The sequence below is a fragment of the Cryptomeria japonica genome, chromosome 7 (genome assembly GCF_030272615.1).
Source record: "Cryptomeria japonica chromosome 7, Sugi_1.0, whole genome shotgun sequence".
NCBI classification, from domain to species: Eukaryota; Viridiplantae; Streptophyta; class Pinopsida; order Cupressales; family Cupressaceae; genus Cryptomeria; species Cryptomeria japonica.
The window spans coordinates 785,882,850-785,907,829 of record NC_081411.1 but is presented as its reverse complement, the minus strand read 5'-3'; the positions used below and the strand labels follow the sequence as shown (position 1 = coordinate 785,907,829).

The 24,980-nt window shown below is 33.4% G+C and overlaps 1 protein-coding gene across 1 annotated transcript in view; it reads right to left on the bottom strand.

The window, feature by feature from the left end:
• Positions 1-21,052, bottom strand: part of LOC131068981 (transcription factor MYB63-like) — a 32,288-nt gene extending 11,236 nt beyond the window's left edge. Inside the window, exons 1-2 of the mRNA XM_059208988.1 lie at positions 21,038-21,052; positions 7,682-7,789 (exon numbers count right to left, since the gene is read on the bottom strand). Coding sequence (XP_059064971.1) covers positions 7,682-7,789; positions 21,038-21,052 — 123 coding nt within the window. The remainder of the gene's footprint in view (positions 1-7,681; positions 7,790-21,037) is intronic.
• Positions 21,053-24,980: the final 3,928 nt, after the last annotated feature.

The following is a 24,980-nucleotide window of genomic DNA, read 5'->3' as shown; positions in this document are numbered from 1 at the left end:
GTGTGGAACAAGTTGGCTTTTGGGGTGTCGATTATATTCAGGAAGGCCAGTGGGTTGATCTTCTTCAATTGGATCCTTCCTTAAAACCTCTTTAGGTTTGGCTTTATTTTATTCATGTTCCTTCTTCCCCTATCAAGGAATCTATGATTTGGGGTGGCTCCTCTTCCGGGGAATTTTTGGTTTCTCAAGTTTTTGCCTTGTAGTCTAGAACTTGTGCTCCTACACCTTTTTGGTCCCACCTATGGAGTCATCTTCTCATGCCCAAGATTAATATATTTTTCTAGCTCATTATGCTATTTAAAGTGCTTTCTATTGATAATTTGTGCAGGCATGGGATGTCGATCCCCAATAGGTGTTTCTTGTGTAAAGAGGATGATGAGGATGTCTCTCATTTGCTAATTTATTGTGAGTTTGTCTATTATATATGGTCCTAGTTTTTTTATCTCTCAAGGGTTATGTGGATCTTCCCCTTTAACCTCTTAGATTGTTGGCTTCAATGGAGATGCCCTTCTTATAACCCTTCCCTTATTGTGTTGTGGAGCTTAATGCTTCCCCACATTGCTCGAGGTATTTGGAAAAAAAATGAACAATCATATTTTTAGGGACAGAGAGTCTACAACCTTCTCTGTGGCTAGTCATATTCAAAATTCAATTAAGGAAAATTTTGTTTCATGTTGCCTGTCTCATCTATTTGATCTTTTGATTTAGGATATCTCTAAACCAACTACCAAGCTTAAGAAGACCAGAACAAATGTTGCTTGGGTTAGCCCCCCTAGGGGGTGGATTAAAATAAATGCTGATGGGGTGGATAAGGGAAATCCTGGGCCGATGGGTTGTGGGGGAGTGGCACATGATCATAATGATAGGCTTGTCTCAGCAGTGACACTCCCATTGGGTACATAGACAAACCACTCTGGTGAGGCAAATGCAACTTGGGCTTCAACTTGCTTTCCAGAGAGGTCATAAAAAGGTATGGCTTGAAAGTTACTCCCTGAATATTATTAATTGTCTGGCTGGTTAAACACCTAACTCTGAGCTGGATAATTAAACACTTAATTCAAGACTACCTCGATATGATTACCAAGTTGTATGAAGTTTGAATAATGCATGTTTTTTTGGGAAGCTAATCAACTTTTAATCTACGTGGCAAACTTGGGTGTGTCTTATGAGAAAATAAAATGGTGGAGGGAAGGGGAAACTTTCCTGGTGCAATTCTTAGAATTGGCATGAACGGATGTTGATGATTTGGTGTATTATGAACGAACGATTATTAATGATGCCATCTTATCACATGCGTAAAGCCACTCTTTGCAATAATTGTATTCACCAAAGCATTGAGGCTTTCATATTTTTCTTCGATTTCTATTTTAGTGTCTTCTGGTTTTGGTCTAGTTAGAAGATGGTGAAGCTCATAATTGGAAAGGGCAACTCAAACATTGGGGGAGATAAAAATAGAATGGATTCATCCTCATGTCAGAAGTGGGAGTAAAATAAGGATATGTGGACTGAGATTATGGATGATGTTCTTGTCCCATACATTAAAAAATTGTATGGTCATGACCCCAAGGTGACATAAGGGTTTGTGAATGGCTGGAATAATGGCGTTCTCAGTGTCTATGATGCAGATTTTAGAATTGATGTGAAGGTTATTGCAGATATCACTGAGTTGCAGATGGAGGTGAAGAAGTTCTACAGAGATTGCAAGGTGACAGAGGAAGCCCTCTTTGTTTTCTTTGACATGCAAAGTGCAAGAGATAAAGTTAGGAAAATGACTGATGGGGGCTACAACAAAAAGGTCCTGATGAGACTTTGGGATGATGTTGTGGAGGTGATTATGAGCTACATTACCTTGGATGGTGATTTTGTTAATGTACACATCTAAAAAATGTCTCATTAATCACACACTAATTATTCATCCTAATTAATTAAGTAATTATTTAATTATTTAATTAAGTTAATTATTTTTCTAAATTGACTCAATCATCACATTCAACATTTATTATTAACAAATTTCTCTTCTTTAATTAATTAATCAGTTAACCCCATCTCAAATATTAATTAAATATTATTTATTTAATTAATCACAATTTATTTCTTAGTTGGGTGGCTGCAAGAAGTTGAGTCCCACTTCTGGGAAAAAAGTGGAAGTGTTTTCTCTATTTTTCAAATTTTTTGTCGATTGATGTCAAAATTTGATGCACTTAGAGATTGAATCTCAAAAAAAATCAGTAATAGAAAATGTAGTGCTCAAAGTCTAATTTTCAAATATGTAATTTATTTTAATACCCACATGCTATAAATCCCTTTTTAGTAGGCATGTTTAAAAACTAGTATTTCAAAATGCCTGATTTAGGACCATACAACACATGTGTACGACTACCCTTTTTTGATGCAAATAAATGAATTTTTGCAAATCCTTTTGGGAAATGATACCTAAGACACCAAATATTGATGAGAATATTTTTTCTTATTTTTTTATTGAATATATTTTTTTCATTAATTTTTAACTGACAATAAATTATATTTTCAAAACATCGGGTGTACGACCACCATAATTTGATGAAAATTTCATATTTTTCAATTTTTTTTTTTAATATTCAAAAGAATTGTATTCAAAAAAAAAGTTATTAAAGTTTTAGTGAACCTTGGTATTTTAGGTTTAGGTTCCACTTTTGATTAATAAATAATACAAAAATAATAAATGTAATCTTATCACTATGAAATTTACATTTTTGAAATCAGGTCACTGAAAACTCTAATGGGTTTTCGTTTCGTCAAAAAATTCAATCAGAAAGACTCTCAAAAAATTAGGCCAAGGTAGAATTCTAATGTCGTTTTACCTTAGTCATTTTTTTTGGAGGTCCAAGCATAGGCTTTGTCCCACCAAGCCTATCCTGAAGCAAAAAAAAAAAGCTGAGGGTTGTTTCCCGCCCCTAATTTTAATAAACAGGTGCCCGTTTTCAAAAACAGGCACCCGTTTCATTCAATAATGGGCGCCCATTTCTGAAAAGATCCGCTGGGCTAGAATCTAGCCCACAAACACAAATCCCAATGATTGAATGATTTTTCAATCATTCCCTGACAAGTACGATCTGCAAAGAGAATGTTTTGATTAATCATTCTCTTTGTTTGTCTTATTTTCAATTTGGTAAGGAAATCGATTCGAAATCAAATTTTGGTGTAGCCATATCCAGTCAATGCAAGAAGAGGCAAAGGAAGGTTCTGACAACTGAGGAGATTGCAGAAAATAGGGAGAAGGAGACAATGCGTCAACGAGAGAGAAGATCAAGAATGAGAGAAGGAGCTTCAAGTTCCACAATCATTTTAGAAGAGGAGAACATCAATGAGACCATAAATGCTGATGAAGGAAACATAATAGAACCATTTAATTCAGGTGCATTTTCTAATCCATTATTAGATACATGTATGTCTTCACAGCCCTATGTTTTTTCTCATGAAGAAATTGGTGATTTAGTAGAAGCAGGTTACCTATTAAATGAAATTCTAATTGAAAATCAAACCCCAAATGAAATAAGAACTCAAGTTGAAACTGAAATTAAAAACCAAATTGAAACCCCAAATGAAACTAGATCTCAACTTGAAACTGAAATTGAAACCGAATTTGAAACTCCAAATGAAATTGAAAATCCACCTGCAACTAAAACCAATAATGTGTATGTAGACATGGAGACACCAATTGAAAATGAAACATGTTTGAATGGTAATCATCTTCTTGAAAATTTTGAAATTAAAAGTGATGTATTAGACAACCTTCATGGCTTGGTTTCATGGAGACAGATTAGGACACATGCAAATAGATTTTTTAGACCATTTTTTTATAATAAGAAATTTGGGTTTCAATGTCAATTTATGGTACAAATAATTAAAATGACTAAAATGCAAAAAGTGATGAAGAAGTTAGGCTTTTATGTCAAACCCAAGAAGAAGAACGAGTCTTTAAAACAAGTTATATCGACTGTTGCTAGTGCCTTTGATACAATTGGAAAGAAAAGTCATTCTAAAGATAAAAATGCGGCACGACAGGCAATAACAACAGCTTTAGTAAGCCAAACAAATTCTAATAAAAGAATGATGAGTAACATAAGTGGATATCTTAATATTCATCTCAAAACTCTGTCAAGAGCTGTAAAAAGAAGATGTAATTTTAAAATTGATCCGGCAAACAAATTGTGGACTTTTAGTGGTAGACTACCAAGTTCTGATATGAAACTTACTGGTGGAGTCAAAAATTTGATCGAAAAATTCTGGCACGATAATACGAGAATATCACCTAATGTTAGAGATGTTCTTAAATTAAGAGTTGGGTCAAAAATTTGTGATCCACATTCAAAAAACCTATTGGACATGACTCAAACTAAATTGTATAAAAAAAATTTGGATGATAAGGTGTTGACTATTAGCATTTGTCAAAGGTATTTTGAAAAGTGTAAAACTTGGTATGTTCGAATTAACAAGGAAAGAGTCACATAATGTTGCAAAACTCATGTTCAATTTCACTACCATTATGATGTATTTCGATATATAGGTGTTACCATGCATAGTAATAGAATGTTCCAAGAATGTGGTATAAATATACCACTTAAAAATATAAAGGAGTTTATTTCAAGTTTGTTTTGCAACCCACTAAATGAACAAAATTTTATTTTCAATGCATGTGTTTTTGGTGTATGTGATATATGTGGCAATCTTGCATTGTTGGATGAATGTTTGCATGAAAATCTTTCAAATGATTTTGGACAATAATTAGTTGATGTTAAAAGATTTAAAACTATTGAGTATCCACTAAAGGATGGAAAGGTCGGAAAACAATGCGATCTAATCACTGAAAAAGTTAGTGTTCATGCATTTATGAATGAAATCAAGAGTAACATCGTACCTAAATATGTTAAACACACTCAAAATGCTAGATGGCTCGATGATCAGTTTCAAATATGTAAGGATACATTTCATGTTGGTAGTATACTTTCGGTTGTTGACTTTGCAGAGAACTACATGCTTGCACCATAAGATGAGGTCCAAACACAATACTACAATTCAGTGCAAGTATCGATTTTTGTCCATATTGTCTATAGACATGCACCAAATAGTACAGAAGAGGATTGCAAAATTTTGAGAGAGTACAATTTCTATATGAGTGATAATAAATTACACTCATCTGAGTTTGTCCAATTTTGTTTCAAGACCTTTTTTGAGAATTTGAGTGAGAGAGAAATTCAGATGACACAACATCTAATATGGTCTGATAATTGCACAGGGCAATTCAAGAATACTAGAATGTTTTATTGGTTGATTAGGATTCATAAGAAAACTAATATCGAACACATGGAGTTTTTTTGAGGCTGGACATGGGAAAGGAGAACATGACGATGCTGGTGCATGTGTTAAGAGAGCCCTTTGTAGAGAGAAACTCAAATTCGAGGAAAAGGCTAAATTTAAAAATGCAACTGCAACTGTGGATTGGTGTAGTGCAAATTTATCCATAGGATCAAGTCAGAACTCTACAATTAGACGTTACTTTTGGCTATTTAAAGAGGAGAATATCCTTCCAAGATATGATTTTGATACAATCAATGGGTCAGCTAGATGGCATTCATTTAAGAGTTCTAATTCTAACACTTGGACTATATGGCCTAGAGAGCTTGCATGTTTTTGTCAATTTTGTGTTGCAGGTGAATGGGAAGAATGCGAGAATACAGAATGGGTCGAAGAATGGCAACACAAATCCTTAACACCTACGGAGACACAATATGAAGATGTTAGAAGAAATGAAGATCCCGATCATGCATTTGCATCAGAAGATTATGATCGTGTTTCAGACCTCATACAACCTGGTAATTTAATTCAATTTATTGTTTATAACTTTAAATTATATATTTTTATGTATTGTCATATAATTTATGATTTCATATTTGAATTATAAATACTAACAAGTTTTATTTGTACATGTACTTAAATTTGTTTTCGAGGACATGTGTATGCTATTGTTGCACCTAAAGATAATGATGAGCAGGTTGAGTATTGGCTAGCTAGATGTGTAGAACCTAAGAAAAAGTTGATATGTGATCAAGTAGATGAAGATGGTTTTTCAACATCCAGTTGGATCTGTTGTGATAGTTGGTACATGGCTACGCAAATACTTAACAAGAAGGAATGGCTTACCAGCTTATGAAGACTACCAATCAGAAAAGAAGATTATACACTATTCTCATTTGGTGATGGCAACAAACATCAAATTAGAAAGATACAAAGGTAGACCTACCAATAAGGTATTGTGGACACTTTCAGTAGAAGAGCATGTGGCAATCATAGATGCATTGCAAAAGAGAGAGGATGCAGATGGTACATTAGGTTGAATCAATTTTATATGCATGTAAGTTTGTGTTACTTGTGTGAACTCTTTTATATTTAATCATGATAATTGTTTTTCATTGTCCCTTTAGCATTGTATTTGTCTACATTTGATACAATTTTGGTTCATAAACAACATTGTATTAGTTATCTTCTTCTTAATGTTATTTTGTGCACATTGTAATTGTGTTACAATTGAATTCTAATTTTTTATGATATATTTATTTTATCATAATCTCTTCATAGATTAATTGTAAGTTAACTTAAGAGGAAAGTCAATACTATGTTTGTAGCTTCCTTTATGAGATTCATTCATAATTATTAATCCTTTTATAATTTTCATATCAAATTTATATGCATGTAAGTTTTTGTTACTTGTGTGAACTCTTTTAAATTTATATGCATGTAAGTTTGTGTTACTTGTGTTAATGTTCTTCAAACCTTCCTAATAATTTGGTTAGCCTTAGTTCCATCAATCTATTTGATTCCTCTATGAGATTCATTTATAATTAATAATACTTTTATAATTTTCATATCAAATTTATATGCATGTAAGATTGTGTTACTTGTGTGAACTCTTTTAAATTTAAATGCATGAAAGTTTGTGTTACTTGTGTTAATGTTCTTCAAACCTTCCTAATAATTTGGTTAGCCTTAGTTCCATTAATCTATTGGATTCCTCTATGAGATTCATTTATAATTAATAACCCTTTTATAATTTTCATATCAAATTTATATGCATGTAAGTTTTTCTTACTTATGTGAACTCTTTTAAATTTATATGCATGTAAGTTTGTGTTACTTGTGTTAATGTTCTTCAAACCTTCCTAATAATTTGGTTAGCCTTAGTTCCATCAATCTATTTGATTCCTCTATGAGATTCATTTATAATTAATAATTCTTTTTTAATTTTCATATCAAATTTATATGCATGTAAGTTTGTGTTACTTGTGTGAACTCTTTTAAATTTATATGCATGATACAATTCTGGTTTCATAAACAACATAATAACAAAACAATGTATCACATATATAATCACTATAGTGCGCCAAATCACATTACACAACCTAATATCATAATAGCAAGGAAATGACATAATAAAAAGTCCTATATATAATCACATAAAAACAAGTCCTATATATAATCACATAATAACAAGTCACAGGATAACATAACAAGTGTCATCATAAAAAGTCCACAATACAATAACATGACATGATATAAAATATACAATCTAAGAACTCACATGCATCTCATCTATAGTCCTCTTCAGTCCACATGAAGGTGGCTGAGATGAATCATCCTGCTATACGTGGTCCTGAGATGCACCATCATGTATCTGTGTAGTATCAGTGTCTCCACCCTCCTGTGCAGTATTAGCGACTCCACTCTCCTGTGCAGTAATAGTGTCTGCACCCTCCTGTACATTATTAAAAGATTTTACATGAGAAGAAGATTTAACATGAGAAGAAGTTACTTGCATAATTCACTTACAAAGTAATTAAATACTAAAAAAATAAAAATAAATTACCATACGACCGTGCTCTACAATGCCCTCACTGGTACGTGGAGGTCCACTATCATGAACAACAAAAGTGGTCGTAGTACACAGTATAAAAAAATTATAAAACATTTTTCTAATCATCACCTCAAATGATAATGTCGATGGTTGCATCTGGCTCAATCCCATAGCCATACCAATACTAGTAGTGGTATCGACCTGAACAACATATATAAAACATGAATCAAACTTGTATATATACATAAACTATAAAGTATATATATAGACTACAAGATTATCACAGAAAAGCATACATGTGATGCAGGAAAAGTAACTAATGGTCGAAGGCGTACATGTGATGCACCATCAAACAATCCTAAAGCCTACAATTGCAAAAACTAATCAACATGAGTCAAAGTTGTACATAAATTAGTAAGCATGTAAACACTTCAAATTAATGGATGAAAAACATACTAGTTGTATATGAGGCTAAGCCTCAGTGGTCCATGGGTCACATGAAGAACTACCCACCTTAATGCTACACGAAGCACCCTACAAAATTGAAAAAACATATCATATACATCATTACATTAAAAAAATTATTGTTTATTTTAAATGTACATATCAATACAATGTATCTAGATGAAAGTGCATACCATAAATGTGGTACCAACATCTCTAGGTATTGAGGTAACATGTTAGTTCCTTAATGATGTGGTTTGTCCATCCTCTGTTAAAAAAAAAATGACTCATGTTATGGTTCATATGTGTATATATAAGGAATTTAATATTGCACTGTAAATTATACAAAAAAATTTGTATCTCTATAGGCTGATCATTGTCTACCCACAGGAGATCAACATATGAAGAGATGGCATCATCATGTGTAGCCTACTCAGCATCATCATAACCACCATGGGCAGCATCAACATCATCAAAATCACCATCTCCTCTAGGGGCAGTCTCACTCTGTGGACCTCTACATACATCCCCATAGCTCATGCAAACATGTGCTAAGCTGGGGGCAGCCCTCACCTCCTGCAACTGCTGTACCAAATTGCCTGACAGGGCACTTAATGAACCTAGAGCAGAATCCACTGCTCGATGATGGGCAGGTCCTGGAACAACTGGTGATGGAAGAGGAACCAATGGATCATCGCGCACATGGTTTCTAACCTTGTCGCTCAATTTTGCTCCTAGCCTATCTTGGGGCATGCCTCTCCCAATCCCTTGAAATGATCGAATATCAAAGTAATTGGTATTTTTTCCCAATTCAAATTCGGCCCATAATTTCTTCAAAAAATACATCGGGACCATCCACCACCGCTCCCAAAAGTGGCTAGCAATGCCTGGGTACCTACACCATCGAATAGAGTTTGTGCTTCTTCGAATCTATCTCATCACCCATCTTAGGGTTCACAAAATATTTTTTCAAACCCATTTGTATTATTTTTAATTCGTTAACTTGTTTTTATGTGAGGTAATCAGCATAAAATGCACGCAATCCATCACGCCAACTACAATAGCTATCTAGCTCGCTATCTAATGCTTGCACAGATTGTACAATGCCTTGCATGCTATCTGTAAGGTGTAACAACTGAGGAGGTGGATGAGGCTTACGCCTAATAGTATGTATATCTCTAATCAAAGCATCAATATTCGTCCTAATTGTCTATATCAACTAATCAGGTGGAGGTGGAGGTGGAGGTGGAGGTGGTACTAGACCTAATAGCTCATCTATCTCAAAATCATCCATCATGTGAAAATAATCTGCATATATATACAAACATGAAAATTTACAATTACAAACTATTAAATTTACATTTCACCTTCCAAAAAAACATAATTAAATATAATTTAGCAACTTAAATATAAAAAAAGGAAACTCACATAGATCTATAATATTATTAATAGGTGGGTAATAATAAGCATCATTTAAGAAATATTATCCACTTAAATCAAAGTATAAGAAAAATTCTACAAAATAAACCATCATAATGCCCACGCAACTCAAACAATACTTTTTAACATCTAAAGATGAATTAAGAAAATTTTCATCAAAATCATAAAAATAATCATAAGTTTTAAAGTCATTTAAGTTATATCTATGAACTTGTCAATACATTTAAGTTACTTTGTTGTGTTCTTTTCTAGAATCATTGGATGATTTAGTGATTGTAACTAGTAGTACTACACTAAGTTGAAGCTTGAATAAATAGTAGGTTCTCTACTCTTGGAGGAGTTAAAACAAAAAAAAACTATATTGATCTATATTTGATTGTTATTTTTATTAAATCTGCCACTAGTGTGATTTATTGTCCTCTTAACTTAAATCAAGCTATGTAAATTTAAAGCCTCGTAACTTTTGATAGAGAGCATATTTTTTCATGCTTCATGTGGCATTGAAAAGGTGGTTCATAAATCTTCATTGATCACACAATTATTTTCTAGAATATCCCCTCGTATTTTATATTTTATTTTTTGTGATTTCACATTCTAGTCATTTACTTGGACATCTTGGCACTTGAAAATGACCGTCTTACATGAGATGAATTTGTTTGATATGTTTTATATATGTATTGATTTTATTGATCTTTTAAGTTTTTTTTTGAGGAGGTATCATAGGTTTTTCTATTCATCCTTTTGTGGTAAAATTAGAAAGGGATAACTATGATTCTTTTGTAAAATGGTATCTTGATAAGTTTTAGGTGGTGCAATCGTTTTCCTTTTATGTATGGAGTCATACCTAAACTAGAAATACTAGAAATTATATAATCTTGGTGTAACATCATTGACCATGTAGGAGTGATTTGATCTAGTATCAAGATCATGATTCTATGTGTATTGCATTGGATATTGATTTCCCCCACACACATTGGAATAAACTTTAGGAGATCCATGGAGACCCACATATCTCTCCATTCCTAGAGGATCCTATTGTAGATTGTTTCATTCCCTTTGTAGATGAAGATCACATACCCTTCGATGGTGATACTTAAGAGGAAATTTATTATATCATATTAAATAGTTTATTTACTTAAGATCAACTTTTATTTACATATTAAATAATTTTCAAAATATATTTTAATTATGTACATCAATTATATCAATTAGAATAAACATTTGGTAATTTGAAATACAAGTAATTATCATAAAAAATTTAGAATCAATTCATTCTAAATGTAAAATGATACATACACATATAAATATGTAATGAGTTTTTTAATTTAATATATACTTGGCAAAATAAATTTATATAGAAGTGTAAATTTTTAAGTAATTTAGTGGGGTTTATAATGAAACCTATCCAAGAAAATTTGTCATATATTAGAATAAGATATTTTATCTTACCATATAAATTAAGGATCATGACTCACAAGATTGCTATATATCTATGTGTTGTAAACAAAATATGTAAAATACGCGTACTAATAAAAATCATGTTTCTTTATAAAAGAAAAGATATGGATAATTTCCTATAAGATACAAATGGAAAATAAATACACAACTCATCTACCCTGTATAGACACCACCCACAACTATCCCTTCTTGTTGGTTCTTATTTTACTATTTCAATTAATGCTTTCACATAATATAATACATTCACTTCCAACACACACTCTACTATTTTCATGTGCATTTTACAAACCAACCAACACTTTACTAATATTGCTACAATAAGATTGTAATACCTCAAACTCTTGATTTACACCTTCTATTTATACTTTCTTGATTTCAATTTGAGGCAAGTAGGTCACTAAGTCCAATCCTTTCGAGAAATCAACAAACATTTCTTAGACAACCCTACCTTGATTCTCCCTTAACAATTTTCATGTCCATAATTAAAATGAGTCTTAAGATCCATTTTCATAAGGCTACATTAATAATGAACATAATTAGGTTGAAGAAAAACCCCTCTTAGATAAATTTTTTTGTGATGTTACCTACCTCCATACTTGTCTCTTCTAGTGCAACTTTCATGAATCCTAGAGTTTATTTTGATTTGTAAAAAAAGATTTGATTAAACCTTTTGTAAAATAAATTATTACAAGGTTTTTGATCCTTTCCTTTCTCTATGTTTATTATACTTATCATCCAATCCAATGGAAAAATACACTCTCCTATAACCAAAAAAAGCTAAATTTAACTCTAAAAGCTCCAATTAAAAACTAAATATATGTTCCATTTGATACAACACTGCTAGGAAAAACACTGATCACTAAGCACAATTTAATACCATAAGTACCAATAACACTCCTTCAAATGTTATAGCACCACCTTTATTAAGTTAATCCATTAAATTAGCATTCTACAAAATGAACACTAATCTAATGAAATTAAAACCATTTATATTTAAAACTTATAATTCTCCTTAATAGAATCCTTATCAAACCTCAATAATAGTTAAGGAACATTAATCCATAATGTCCAACTCAATTTCTTAGGACATGAAAACGTTAAAATTTCTGACACTAAATATAGCCACCATTACGAATGCTTAAGGTGGTTGATAACATACGTGTTACTCTAAATGTTTTCTCGAGCTAGAATCATGGTATATTGCCACTATTGAATCTTAATCCATTGTTGTATTGACCAAGTAATCAACCAAGATAGTCAAATTTCTCCTGGGACTTGTTCGTTTTTTTCTACCTAGGGTTTAGTGTTTGTTTTTTTTCTATTTAGGGTTTAGTGTTTGTTTTTCTATTCAGGGTTTATTGTCTGGTTTTTGTGTCTAGTGTTTATTGTTCGTTTACGTTTTTGTTTTTTTCCTATGGTTTTTACTATTCATGATTTTTGCAATATTTGAGAACTAAAAACTATTTTAAACATGAAATAAAATAAAATAAAAGATGATTTTCAAACTTTAAAACATAAAAATTAAAAAATAACAATACATTAACATTTTTTTTTATGAAAAACAATAAAAATAAATAAAATAGAATATAAAAAATAAAACTAAATACCTGGAAGGAGGTATAAATGGTCTAGGGGGTCAGCTAGGGTGAAAAAAATGGGTACCCGTGCTCCTCAGAAATGCTTACCCATTTTTGAAATAGTGAAAATGATGGAAAATAGGTTAAAAAAAAAAAAAAAAAATTTAAAATGGGTGCTCATTTTTTTCAAATTAGGCACCCGATTGAAAGAAACGGGTGCCCGTTTAGCTTCGACCACCCGTTGCTAAACGGGCGCCTGTTTCTTTATGGCTCGGGCACCCAAAGCTTAACGGGTGCCCAATTTTTAAAAATCGGCCACCCGTTTCTAGTGGGCTCATTTTCCAATGCACGGACTTCTATGGGATTGGAACCCAATGTTGTGCATTTACCTAGTTAAATAATCTTTATTATTTAATTAACTCATTTCTAATGTTTAAGTAAATAATTTATTCCTCCGATTTTCCCAAAGTCCAATTTCAAATAATTCCATCTAATTTCATTTCTCTCAAATTCACAATTCCCCAAATGCGGATTTCAATTAATTTCATCTAATTCCAAATCATCAAATTAACATTTCACAAAATATGAATTTCAATAAATTTTAGTTAATCTCATGTTCATTTCAACATTCAAAAATCTAAATCCAAATTCAAATTAAAAATGCAAATCAAATTCAACTTCAAAATCCTACAACACATGTTGAAATAATAACTGATTGATCAAATCAGTTAACTAATTAGTCATCTCAATTAGCTCCTCAATCACCTTTTCTGACTGATCAATCAATCCACTTATCTCTCCAATCCATTCAGTCATATAATCCATCAATTCAGTCAACCAATCAATCTATTTAGTCCACTATCTAATCTATCTAGTTGACTGCTCAATCAAATCAGTTAACAAGTCAATCAATCTGAGTTAAAAAATCAATCAACTATGTTAACTGATCAATCTAAATTAGTTCACTCCCAATTAGGACTTGAGTTCAAAATCCCTCCCCATCTCTCTTGAAAATATATATAAACAACATCAATTTCTCAAATCAATCTAGATCACACTCTTCAAAACAATTGTCATCTTATGCACGAAAAATCTCAGTGCAATACCTGAGAGCCACCTACACGCAATTTGGAGAAGAACAAGGGAAGCACAAATGTGGAATAGGGATTTTAATTAGCTTAGATCTTCTATTACTTGAATTTATTTCATTGACTTATGTTTTAAATTAGTTTGATTAGTTAAGGATCTGTGATCGTCCTTATTTCCTAATTAGCTTAATTTTATGATTTCAAGTATGAAAATAATGGTGAACCTGATGTGAACTAACTTTCTAGTAGATTTTTCTCATGATTTGCAGGTCCTGTATGGAATAGGAAAATATGATGCGTGATTGTGTTGACAAAAATTCACAATTGTTCATTTTAATGTGCAATTATCATTACATTAGTTTTCAATTGTAGTTATATTAATTCGCAATTGTTCTTTTTGATTCACAATTGTAGTGATAGGTCAATTTTTATTTTTTTTCATTTTTGCATTTCTGACATTTGCGTTGCTAACCTAGAAAAATATTTCAATTCTAGAAAATCTGATTATTATGCATAAAATTCTTCTAACCCCATTGCAAGAAGAGTAACTTGAAAAATTCCAGGTTCCAAAAAGAGGAAAGAACACATGAGACAAAGAAGAGAACACCAATAGTGGATAGAAGTAGAAAAAAAGATTTCAAGATCTCGAACAAACAACTGCCTTGTCCTGATATTATCACATTGTGCATAAGTACCTCAAAAAATTCTACATATTTGATGACAATGAGATCAGGAGAAACCTGATAATGGATTCAGTCCATGTCAAAATTGACTGACTTCTTTCTTTTGTCTTTTTCCTCTATTTTAAATAATTTCCAAAATTGTCAAATTTAATTAATGCGCAGTTGTTTAGTTAGTAATTCACAATTGCTTAGTCAGAAATTTGCATTTCTTAGTAGATTAATTCACATTTATCATCATATCAGTTTGCAATTGCTCAGTAGTTAGTTCACATTTGCTGGAAAAAATCAGCTCTGTTTCTGGAAACAAAGAGATGAAATTTTTAACTAAGAGAAAGAATTAGGCTGGAAAGCCCACCATGTGCTAACCATTCTCATGTTTTCTTGTAGGAAGTTGAACTTAGATTAGCCAAATATTTCCTTTTGGTGTTTTTAAAAAGAAAAACCAAACAATCTACTTTTTTTTGTTCCTCGCCATTGCTATGACGGATAAAATAAACCCCATGTCTTTTGGAGAAACATCTCCAATAATTCAAAAAATATTGCAATGAAGGTTTAAAAAGAATCCTTATCTTTTGTGTTTGTGAGGTGATAGGCATATGCTCTGTCCTTAACAAGGTGACCAAAAATCCAAACCCATCTCTTTCATGCTTTCAGTCAATTTCATGCAAATAGGATAACACCTTTAGCAGAGTGGGCAATGGATAAAGCCAAGTAATCTAGGGTCAGTGCAAGAAGATGAGTCCACTTTTTGGCCAAAAAGTGGAAGTGTTTTCCTTGATTTTTAGATTTTGTCTCATTTGAGCTTAAATTTTGAAACACTTAGAGATTGAATCTTGGAAAAAGTCAAGAATATAAAAGATATCCCTCTGAGTGTACTTTCCAAATATGTAACTTATTTCAATACCCACATAATAAAAAATAACTTTTTGAATGGAGTTCTAAAAACTATGTTTTAAAAATGCCTGTTTTAGGACCATACCATGCATGTGTACGACCCACACTTTTTGACACAATTAAAATTATTTTCTCAAACTATTTTGGGAAATGGTTTGTAACACACTGAAGATTGATGAGCATATTTTTCTGTATTTTTTTTCTAATAGTTTTTTTAATTAATTTTTTAATGGCCTTAATTATCTTTTTTAAAATTTGACGTGTACGACCCACATAATTTGACGTAAACTTAACTTTTTTTATTTTATTTTTTAAAATACAAAAGAATTTTGTTTAGATTGATGACATAATTTTTTATCCAAAATTCATTAAAATAAAACAGTTATTAAATTAACAAAATTAGTTAATATTTGAAATTTATGGACCCGATTTAGTATAAATTAAATGAAAAATAGTATAATATAAAATGGGTTTTAATATTGTATAAAAATTCCCTGATTAGAGGCACGTAAACTATTTCAGAAGTTCATATTTGTGCTTTCATTCATGGAGATTTGAATTTGCAGGTCCATGTCTTAGGTGTGGCCATCCCAGGCCTATCCCCGGCCTAATCTCGACCCAAGTGGTGGGTTGTGGAATCAACTTCCATAGAATGGGCCCCCGTTTTCAAACAAGGGCGGCTTGTGGAAAAAAAGGAAAAATACGATTTAAAAACGGGCCCCCGTTTTTAAAAACGAGCCCCTGTTTCTAAAAATCGGGCCCCCGTTTTGTTTAAAAGTGGGCCCTCATTTTAGAACAAAATGGGGGCCCATTTATTTTTGCTTTGGGCCCCCGTTACCTTTTGGCTCGGGAGCCCGAAGCATAAACGGGGCCCTTTTTTTGAAAACATGCCCCCGTTTATAAGAGCGTGTTTTCCAACATGTAGACTTCTGTGAGTTTGTGACTCATTACCTTGCACTTTCCCTCCAACCCACTATAATCAAATGTGGATGTGATGAAAATCATGTCCAATAGTAGTTTTGCATTGATAGCCTTCTTCTAGTATCTTTAAGATGCAAAAATACATCATTCTAAAGGTTGGGAAGCCTCCTCGGGGAGTTTATCTTTGATGCATCGAATGAATCCCTTTCTTAAAGCCAAGCTGAGTTAGTAGCCAAATACTTATATTATCATAGTGCAAGGGTGGGGAAGAATCTACCCCCAAGACACTCACCATATATCTCCTAGGATAACGACCCAATTGAGGAGCGATCCTCTTTGGTTTAATTTCCGGACAAAGGCAAAAAATGGGTGCACCTTAGAGTGTGATAGGATTGTTTAAGCTCACGGAGTATCAAGATGTGGGATGTGGTAATATTCGTGAGATTTTTACCTTAGGAGAGTCTTCTTGATGTGTTATCTAATAACAAAAAGTTTCTCAAAAACAAAATAAGGTTTTGAAAAAGATCCCAACATCCACAAGGATTTGAAAAAATATTTAAACAGTGCTCTTTTTTGCTTATGTCAAGTTGATTTCCATTACTTTGCTTTTGTGTCTTTTGTACATGATCAAACATTACAAAGTGGAATATCAACCAAGTTTTGTCAAAAAAATCAACAAGAATCTCAAAGGAAACTTCAAGTATCAATATCAACATCAACATCAATATCAAACATTGCAAGATTCAAGAAATGGAGAAAATTATACTTTTAGTGTTCTTAGGTCTTAGGCATTTACTCCATACATGGTCTCTTTAGTGTCCACATATTACACAAGTTCCTTGCACAAGTTCTCACTTCACATAGAAATAGCTTCAATCTTTGTCAAAGATTGCATCTATTTAATCATTGCATTATCATCATCTAAGTTCATCTTAGGATCCACCTTGGTCTTGCATATCACAATATAGTGCATTAGATTCCATATCTACTATCTTATTTTCAAATTCAACACTTGCATTAGTCTGCATTTTGGTCATCACTCAATAGAAGTCTGAAGAGAATATCCTTTGCATGGGTCTAAAGGGAAACGGTGATTTTCCATTTGAACAACCCAATCTTGGACCAGACAATGATCAATTAGAGATAATTGATGGTTTGGATAATCTTGATCTGGGAAGTAAGAATTGATCTTCCCCAATATGAAGAAGGCAAAGCCTTCATAGATAATGAAATCCGGAAATTTGTCTGCCTTGATACAAAACTAGCAAAACAAATCAAGGAACAAAGAGAACAAGAAGAATTTCGACAATTTGTCAAAAAACTTATGGCAGATATTCCTCGTCAGAAACCCTAGTAAAGTGTTATCATTCATAAATTGCATGCATACATAGTCAGTCATTTTCATAAGTCTTGCATCCATCTACCATTTGCATTTTAGAGATTCATAGTGAGTCATAGAGAGTCAAGATCACTTTAGAGATACATTGATGCCATTAACAAGATCAAAAAAGGCTAAGATGGATCCAAACAATGACCCTTTGGTCAATCCCACTTGGAATATGAATTTATCGTAGAAGACCCACAATGTTACAAAAAATTAGCAACAAGAAGCCTTCCATAGATGAAATCCAATATAAACTAACACAAGAGGAATTGGAGGCAGCCCAACAAGATGCAGTGCTTCTCATGATTTTGAATCCACTCATCCATAATAATTGAGATTGATATCTTGCACTTTTATTTCAAACTAGGGCCAAGTTGACTCTAGGTGTTGACATGGCCATAATCTTGCTACTAGAGGTAACATTGACCCAAAATGGGACTCAAGAACCTAATGCGGCCCAAACTCAAGCTACAAATACTTCATCTCAATAAATAATGGCATCTTCAAGCACTAGTCTCACATCGCAAACCACACCAAGCGTTACAATGGCAAGCATGTTCAATACTTCAACTCAAGCTACAACACCAATGGCTGAAAACTTTATTTCTACAAGTACATCTCAACCTATAGCATCCATTTACATTGGGTCCACATATAGTAGTCAGAATGTGAACCGAGGGTCAGCATGAATGAGTACCTTGAGTCAACCAAGTGTCAACACACAATTTGCATATTCAACACCACCTAGTGGGATCCAAGGCACACAATTACATGGTTAGATGAAATTTCAACAAGCTCCAAGGTACTCAAACATTATTCCTTTTGTGGAAAATTCTTATAGGGTCAGCACACCCTTGACCCAAACAAAGACCTTGGCTCAAAAAGTAGAGAACCTCCAAAACACATAATTATTCATAACATGTATAGAAGTGGCCCATGAAGACACATAATTGATGCGCCTATTCCCAAAAAGTCTTGGATGGACCACATTGGAATGGTTTTTGCATCTACCACCTAAGATTACTTCATAGGGAGAATTGGCTGAGCTATTCATCACAAATTTTTCATTCAACAACCCTAATGGATCTATGTGCAACTATATAAAAGGAAGGTAAAGTATTTGCTACATTCTTACAAAGATGGAGAGCTCTATACCACAGTTGTCTCAGTCACATTCCTGAAGTTGAACAAGTAGATATTTTTGCTGAGAAAATTTTCCCTCAAGTCAAATATTCATTGCAAATGCAATGTATAAGCACTTTCAAAGGAATCATAGAAAAAGGCATAAAGTGCAAGAAGGGCTTGTTAGAACAAGGAATACTAAAACATCACAAGGATAATAGGCCAACCATAAATACAAGAAATGAAAAGCCAAAGTTTTGGTCTAAGAATAAGAATGTTACAAATGATGGGGTTGTGGATGACCATGTTCATAGAGCTCAACCCACAATATCATTACAAGGACCAAACATTGTTCCTATAGCAAATGTGAATCATTCACAAGCAAATAATGCAACTTCAACCAACACCAATACAATGCAATCTAATTTAGTTAGACCTCAAATAAATGTAGTACTAAGAAGAAATTTCACAGCTTTGGGGGAACCTATTGATGTTGCTTTAAAGAAGTTGATACAGACAAATATGATCACCTTCCCAGAAGCAAGACCATATGAACCAGGCCCATTCAAACTGGCTTGGTGGAATGACAATAATTTTTGTGACTATCATTGTTTCAAATGCCTCATATGTCAAGGTGATGTAATAGTAGATGCAGATAAAGGTTCAAAAAACTAGGCACATACTATATACAAATATCCTTTTGTGAAGCATTATCAAGGACAAGCCTCTACATCAAAAGGACAGGACAATACAACCAATTATACTAAGGTTGCATACAATTATACAATCAATACAATTACTGAAGGGGATGCAATGGTAGCAACCATCTCCATCAACCCTAGAAATAAAGATTGTGCAGTGGTCACCCACAAATCCAAATTCACATATCAAGGAGTACCTCCTCAGGCACCTCATCAAACAAGAAACTTTAATGTTGTAGGTCAGCTAAAAAAGACTCCCACTCAAATCTCACTCTTTGAGTTACTCAGAATTTCACCAACTCATAGAGTGATTCTGGACAAAGTGTTACAAGATTCAATAGTATCTAGAGACATGGATGAAAGTGTATTATAATTAATGGTGGGTAATATAGGTGCTTCATCCAGGGTGGCCTTCACAAAAAGAGACATACCCATAGATAAGATCAGGTACAATGATCGTTTACATCTAGAAGCCTATGTTCATAGCAAGAAAATAAGAAGAGTGCTCATAAATGGAGGGGTAGGACTAAATATTTGTACCCTTAAGTTGATCAATGAATTGGGTTACTCCCATTTTCACATAGACCAAACTAAGAAAATCAACATTAAGGCGTATGATGATGAGGAACATCTTTTAGAAGGATTGGTCACATTACCAATATGAATTGGACCAGTTACTATAGATATCAGATTCCAAGTAATGGACAAAGAATTAGGATACAACATTCTATTAGGATGCCCATGGATACATGCCATACAAGTGGTGCCTTCTACTTTTCATCAATGCATCAAATTCCCAGTCAATGGAGTAGAAATAACTGTGCATGGGGATCCTAACCCCTTTCAACATTGCAATACCTTGAGAGAAAGAACAAATAATCAAGTTCCAATTAATCAAGCAACACCGCTTCCTACACAAAAGGACTCATTAACAATAATAGATACACCTACGAAACCTTCTTTATAAGTTAAAGATGTTGGGTGGGGAATATTCCATCTCCAGTACATCAAATGTTAGACAATTATCTCTTTCTCCTAGATCTTTTGGGAAGCCTCAGACTACTTTGATACAAAAAATAAAGGAAAGGAGATAGTCAGATACTTAGATCCATGCTCATTCATCAAATGGGGAGACTTAGAGGAAGAATCCTTAGAGGAAGATGTCAATCACTGGTTACATAAAGATGAAGATGACATGACATTATACTGATCACCCTTAGATTAGTATGGAAATGGATTCAAAATGCTACAAAAACATGGATATGATGGTACCACAAGCTTAGGACTACAAAACCAAGGAAGAATAGAAGCTATTTTTCCTCAAGAAAACCCGAAGAATAAAGGGTGAGGGTGTAAACATGTCACAAAGATAAGAGAGGCAAGACAAAAAAAAAATTGACATATTGAATAAATCAAGACTAGCATCAGAGTATATACCTCAGAATAAGTCATCAATGCGGGTATTTCGTCCTTCATCTCATAGAAGTGAGGAAGAAACAACATACCCTAGTATGGAATCAGATGGTGAAGATCACAGACGTCTTTTATATGAAACTAATGTGCCATCACCTAAAAAAATGGAACTTAAAGCATTTTCCCAAGCAAATGTGGTAATAGAGACTCGATTACCACCTGCAAATGAGCCTAATACTTGGATTCTGTTAATACTTTTACCAAGGGAAATAGACCTAGCTCTACCAAATGAGTCAGCTGAAGAAAGGCCGGAATGCCTTATACCAAGCTTGAGGAGAGTCTCCACCACAAAAAGGAGATCCACAAGTCAGGAACAAATTATATTACAAGAACAAGATGAGATAAGTGACACAACATCAGACAGTGGAACATATATAGAAAGTATGACAGATTCTCACAATTATGAATTTCTATCTATTCAAGATAATGGCCCACGAAGAATAGACATGACATTTGACAACCAAATTGATGATATCACTGTTGTTTAGAACAACCAAGTTTGAATGATGTCAAACACTTCTCCAACAAACAAAAGCAAAGACTTACCCCTTATACATCCAAATCTAATTGACTAGGGGCAACGAGAGTCACCAAATCTGGACTGGTTCAAGAAAGATGAAGCTACTGCATAATTCCTTAGTGTCAAAGAAGGGTTTCCTTATGGTGATCATAAAGTAGGATTTGCAATGGACTTGGATATAACATCATACTTTGGAGAGGCTAGCTCATCCTCAGATCCAGATGAATAAGAAGAGATAAAAAAATGAATAGAGGAAGATTGGATGACTTTCCTATTGATAGAGAACAATCAACACTTATTATGGAGAAAATATAAGAAGTCAAAATTGGAGATGTTGAATATATACATAAAATTCATCTAGGAAAATCTCTAAATCCTATAGAGAAAGAGACCTTCATCCAGTTCTTTAAGCAAAGACCCATCGACTTTGCATGGTCTTATGCAGATATGCCAGGGTTGGACCCTGAGTTGTTATTACATCACTTACCTCTATTACCAAGAATAAATTCATACAAGAAGAAGTTGAGAAAAATGCATCCTCATATAGCCTTACTAGTCAAGATCGAATTGCAGAAACTATTAGATGTGGGTTTCATCAAACCTATCGATTATGCAGAGTGGATTTCAAATTTAGTCCTACTGACTAAACATTTTTGGGGCATCTGGATCTGTACATATTTCAAGCATCTTAACAAGGCTTGTCTCAAAGATGATTTCCTGCTCTCAAATATAGACATGATTGTAGATCTTACAACAGGGAATGAAATGTTGTCACTTATGGAAAAATTTTCTGGTTATAATTAGATCATAATAGTACTAGAAGACCAAGCTAAGATAACGTTCACCTATCCTTGGGGTACCTGCTGCTGGAATGTGATTCCTTTTGGTCTCAAAAATGGGGGAGCAACATATCAAAGGGATATGACCACATTGTTTCATGACATGAGACATGATATCATGCAATATTATGCTGATGATATCCTAGCAAAATCTCAAACTAGAGCAAATCATTTAGAGGTCTTGGCAAAACTATTCGATAGATTGGAGCAATACAAGGTAAGATTAAATCCAAAAAAGTGTGCGTTTAGTGTAACAACTAGAAAGTTGTTGGGCTTCATAGTATCAAAAAAAGGAATAGAGGTTGATCCTCCAAAGATGAAATCCATCTTAGAAATGCCAACACCAATAACACTCAAACAACTCAAAAGTCTACAAGGTAACTTTAATCCATCAGGAGTTTCATAACATAGTTGATAGATAAGTGCCACCCATTTCAACACCTTTTAAAGAAAGGCATTGCATTCAAATAGTCAGAACAATGCCACAATGCATTTCAAGCTTTGAAAGACTATCTATTGAGTGCACCAATTTTGGTATCACTAGTTCATGGAAGAGCCTTACTATTGTATATATCAGCAAGAAACACAGCTTTGGGTGCCCTTTTAGCACAACACGATGATCAAGGGAAGGAATGAGAAGTCTACTACATTAGTAGAACCCTTGTAGACTATGAATTGAATTACACTACTATTGAGTGTGCATGCCTTGCAGTGGTCTTTGCTTCCCAAAATTTAAGACACTACATGATCAGTCACAAGATCTAGCTCATTGCAAAATTCAATCCATTGAAGTACCCTTTAAGCAGATCTGCACTAACCAAAAGGTTAGCTAAATGGGTAATGATCCTTACTGAACTAGACATTGAATATGTTAATAGAAAGGCCATCAAAGGGAAAATTATAGCACATCAATTGGCAAAAGCACCAATGCTAGACCACCAGCCCATGTTGATAGACTTTCCAAATAAGTTTGTCTTTACTTTCATTGCATCCAACAAGTGAAAATTATTCTTTGATGGATCACATATGAATCACGGAGCAAGATCGGGAATTATTTTTATCGCACCTGAAGGTGATTCTATTCCCATGTCATTCATAATAAGCTTCGCATGCACAAATAACATAGCCGAGTATGAAGCCTTGGTCATAAGACTTCGGGAAATAGTACAATGAAGATTAAAATACCTACAAGTATATGGTGACTCTCAGCTCATTATAAATTAGGTAAATGGTGATTATGAAACCAAAGATGACAAACTGAAACCTTACAAATAGTTGGTGGAAGAAAAGCCATATTTTACCAACATCACATTCGAGAAAATCCCTAGAATACATAATAGAGATGTTTATGCAATGGAAACTATGGGATCTCTCCTTGACATGACAAACAATGAAACTCAGTTTGACTTAGTAGTGGAATAGATGATGTTACCTTCATATGAAATACCAACTTCAGAATATGTTTGCGTAATAGCGGGACCTGAATCTCCTTGGTATCAAGAGATATATGCATATTTACATGATCAATATATGTCACCTGACCTTTCATCTAATCGAAGAAATAATTTCATAAGGTAGGCATCTAGATACACACTCATTGCAGACACACTGTACAAAAAAAGCTTGGATACAACTTTACTTAGGTGTCTCAATACCAATGAAACACATCTATCTCTACAAGAAGTTCATGATGGAATTTGTGGCGCTCATGTCAATGGCCCAACTCTAGCTAAAAAATAGTCAAGAATAGGATATTGCTAGATGACAATGGAGAAAGATGCATACAAATTTGTGCAAAGGTGCAGACAATCTCATATCCATGGAGACCTAATCCATGCACCAGCACAAGATCTTCAAACAATAACATCACCATGGGAATTCTCACAATGGGGACTTGATTTGGTAGGGAAAATAAACCCTACTTCATCCAATGGACACAAGTTCGTTCTCACCACCACAAAATATTTCACTAAATGGGTCGATGTAATCCCTATGACCTATACTGTAGGAAAACAAATAGCCAAGTTTATTCTAAACTACATTATCTGTCGATATGGAATACCAATGGGCATTGTAATGGATAATGGTAGACCTTTCAAAAACCATGAAGTAAAAAAACTTTGCAAGAAGTTCCATATTCAACAATGCTTTGTAACTCCATACTATCCCCAAAGAAACTATCAGGCAAAGGCAATGAATAAAACAATTCTTAAAATATTGAAAAATGTTGTCAATGAAGTAGGCCGAGATTGGCATATACAACTCAATTCTTCTCTATAGGCTTACATAGCAGGTGTACGCACAACAACAGGTTCCACACCGTACTCTTTCGTATATGGTACAAAATCCATTTTGCCTATTGAAGTAGAATTGCCATCACTGAGGATCTATTTGAAGAATATCATATCTAATGAAAATCACACAATTGCAAGGTTGCAAGAGTTGGAATTCTTGGATGAAAAGAGATAGACTACCCTAGATCACTTACAATGTTATCAAAATAGAATGCATAGAAGCTACAATAAAAGGGTGAGACCACATTGCTTTG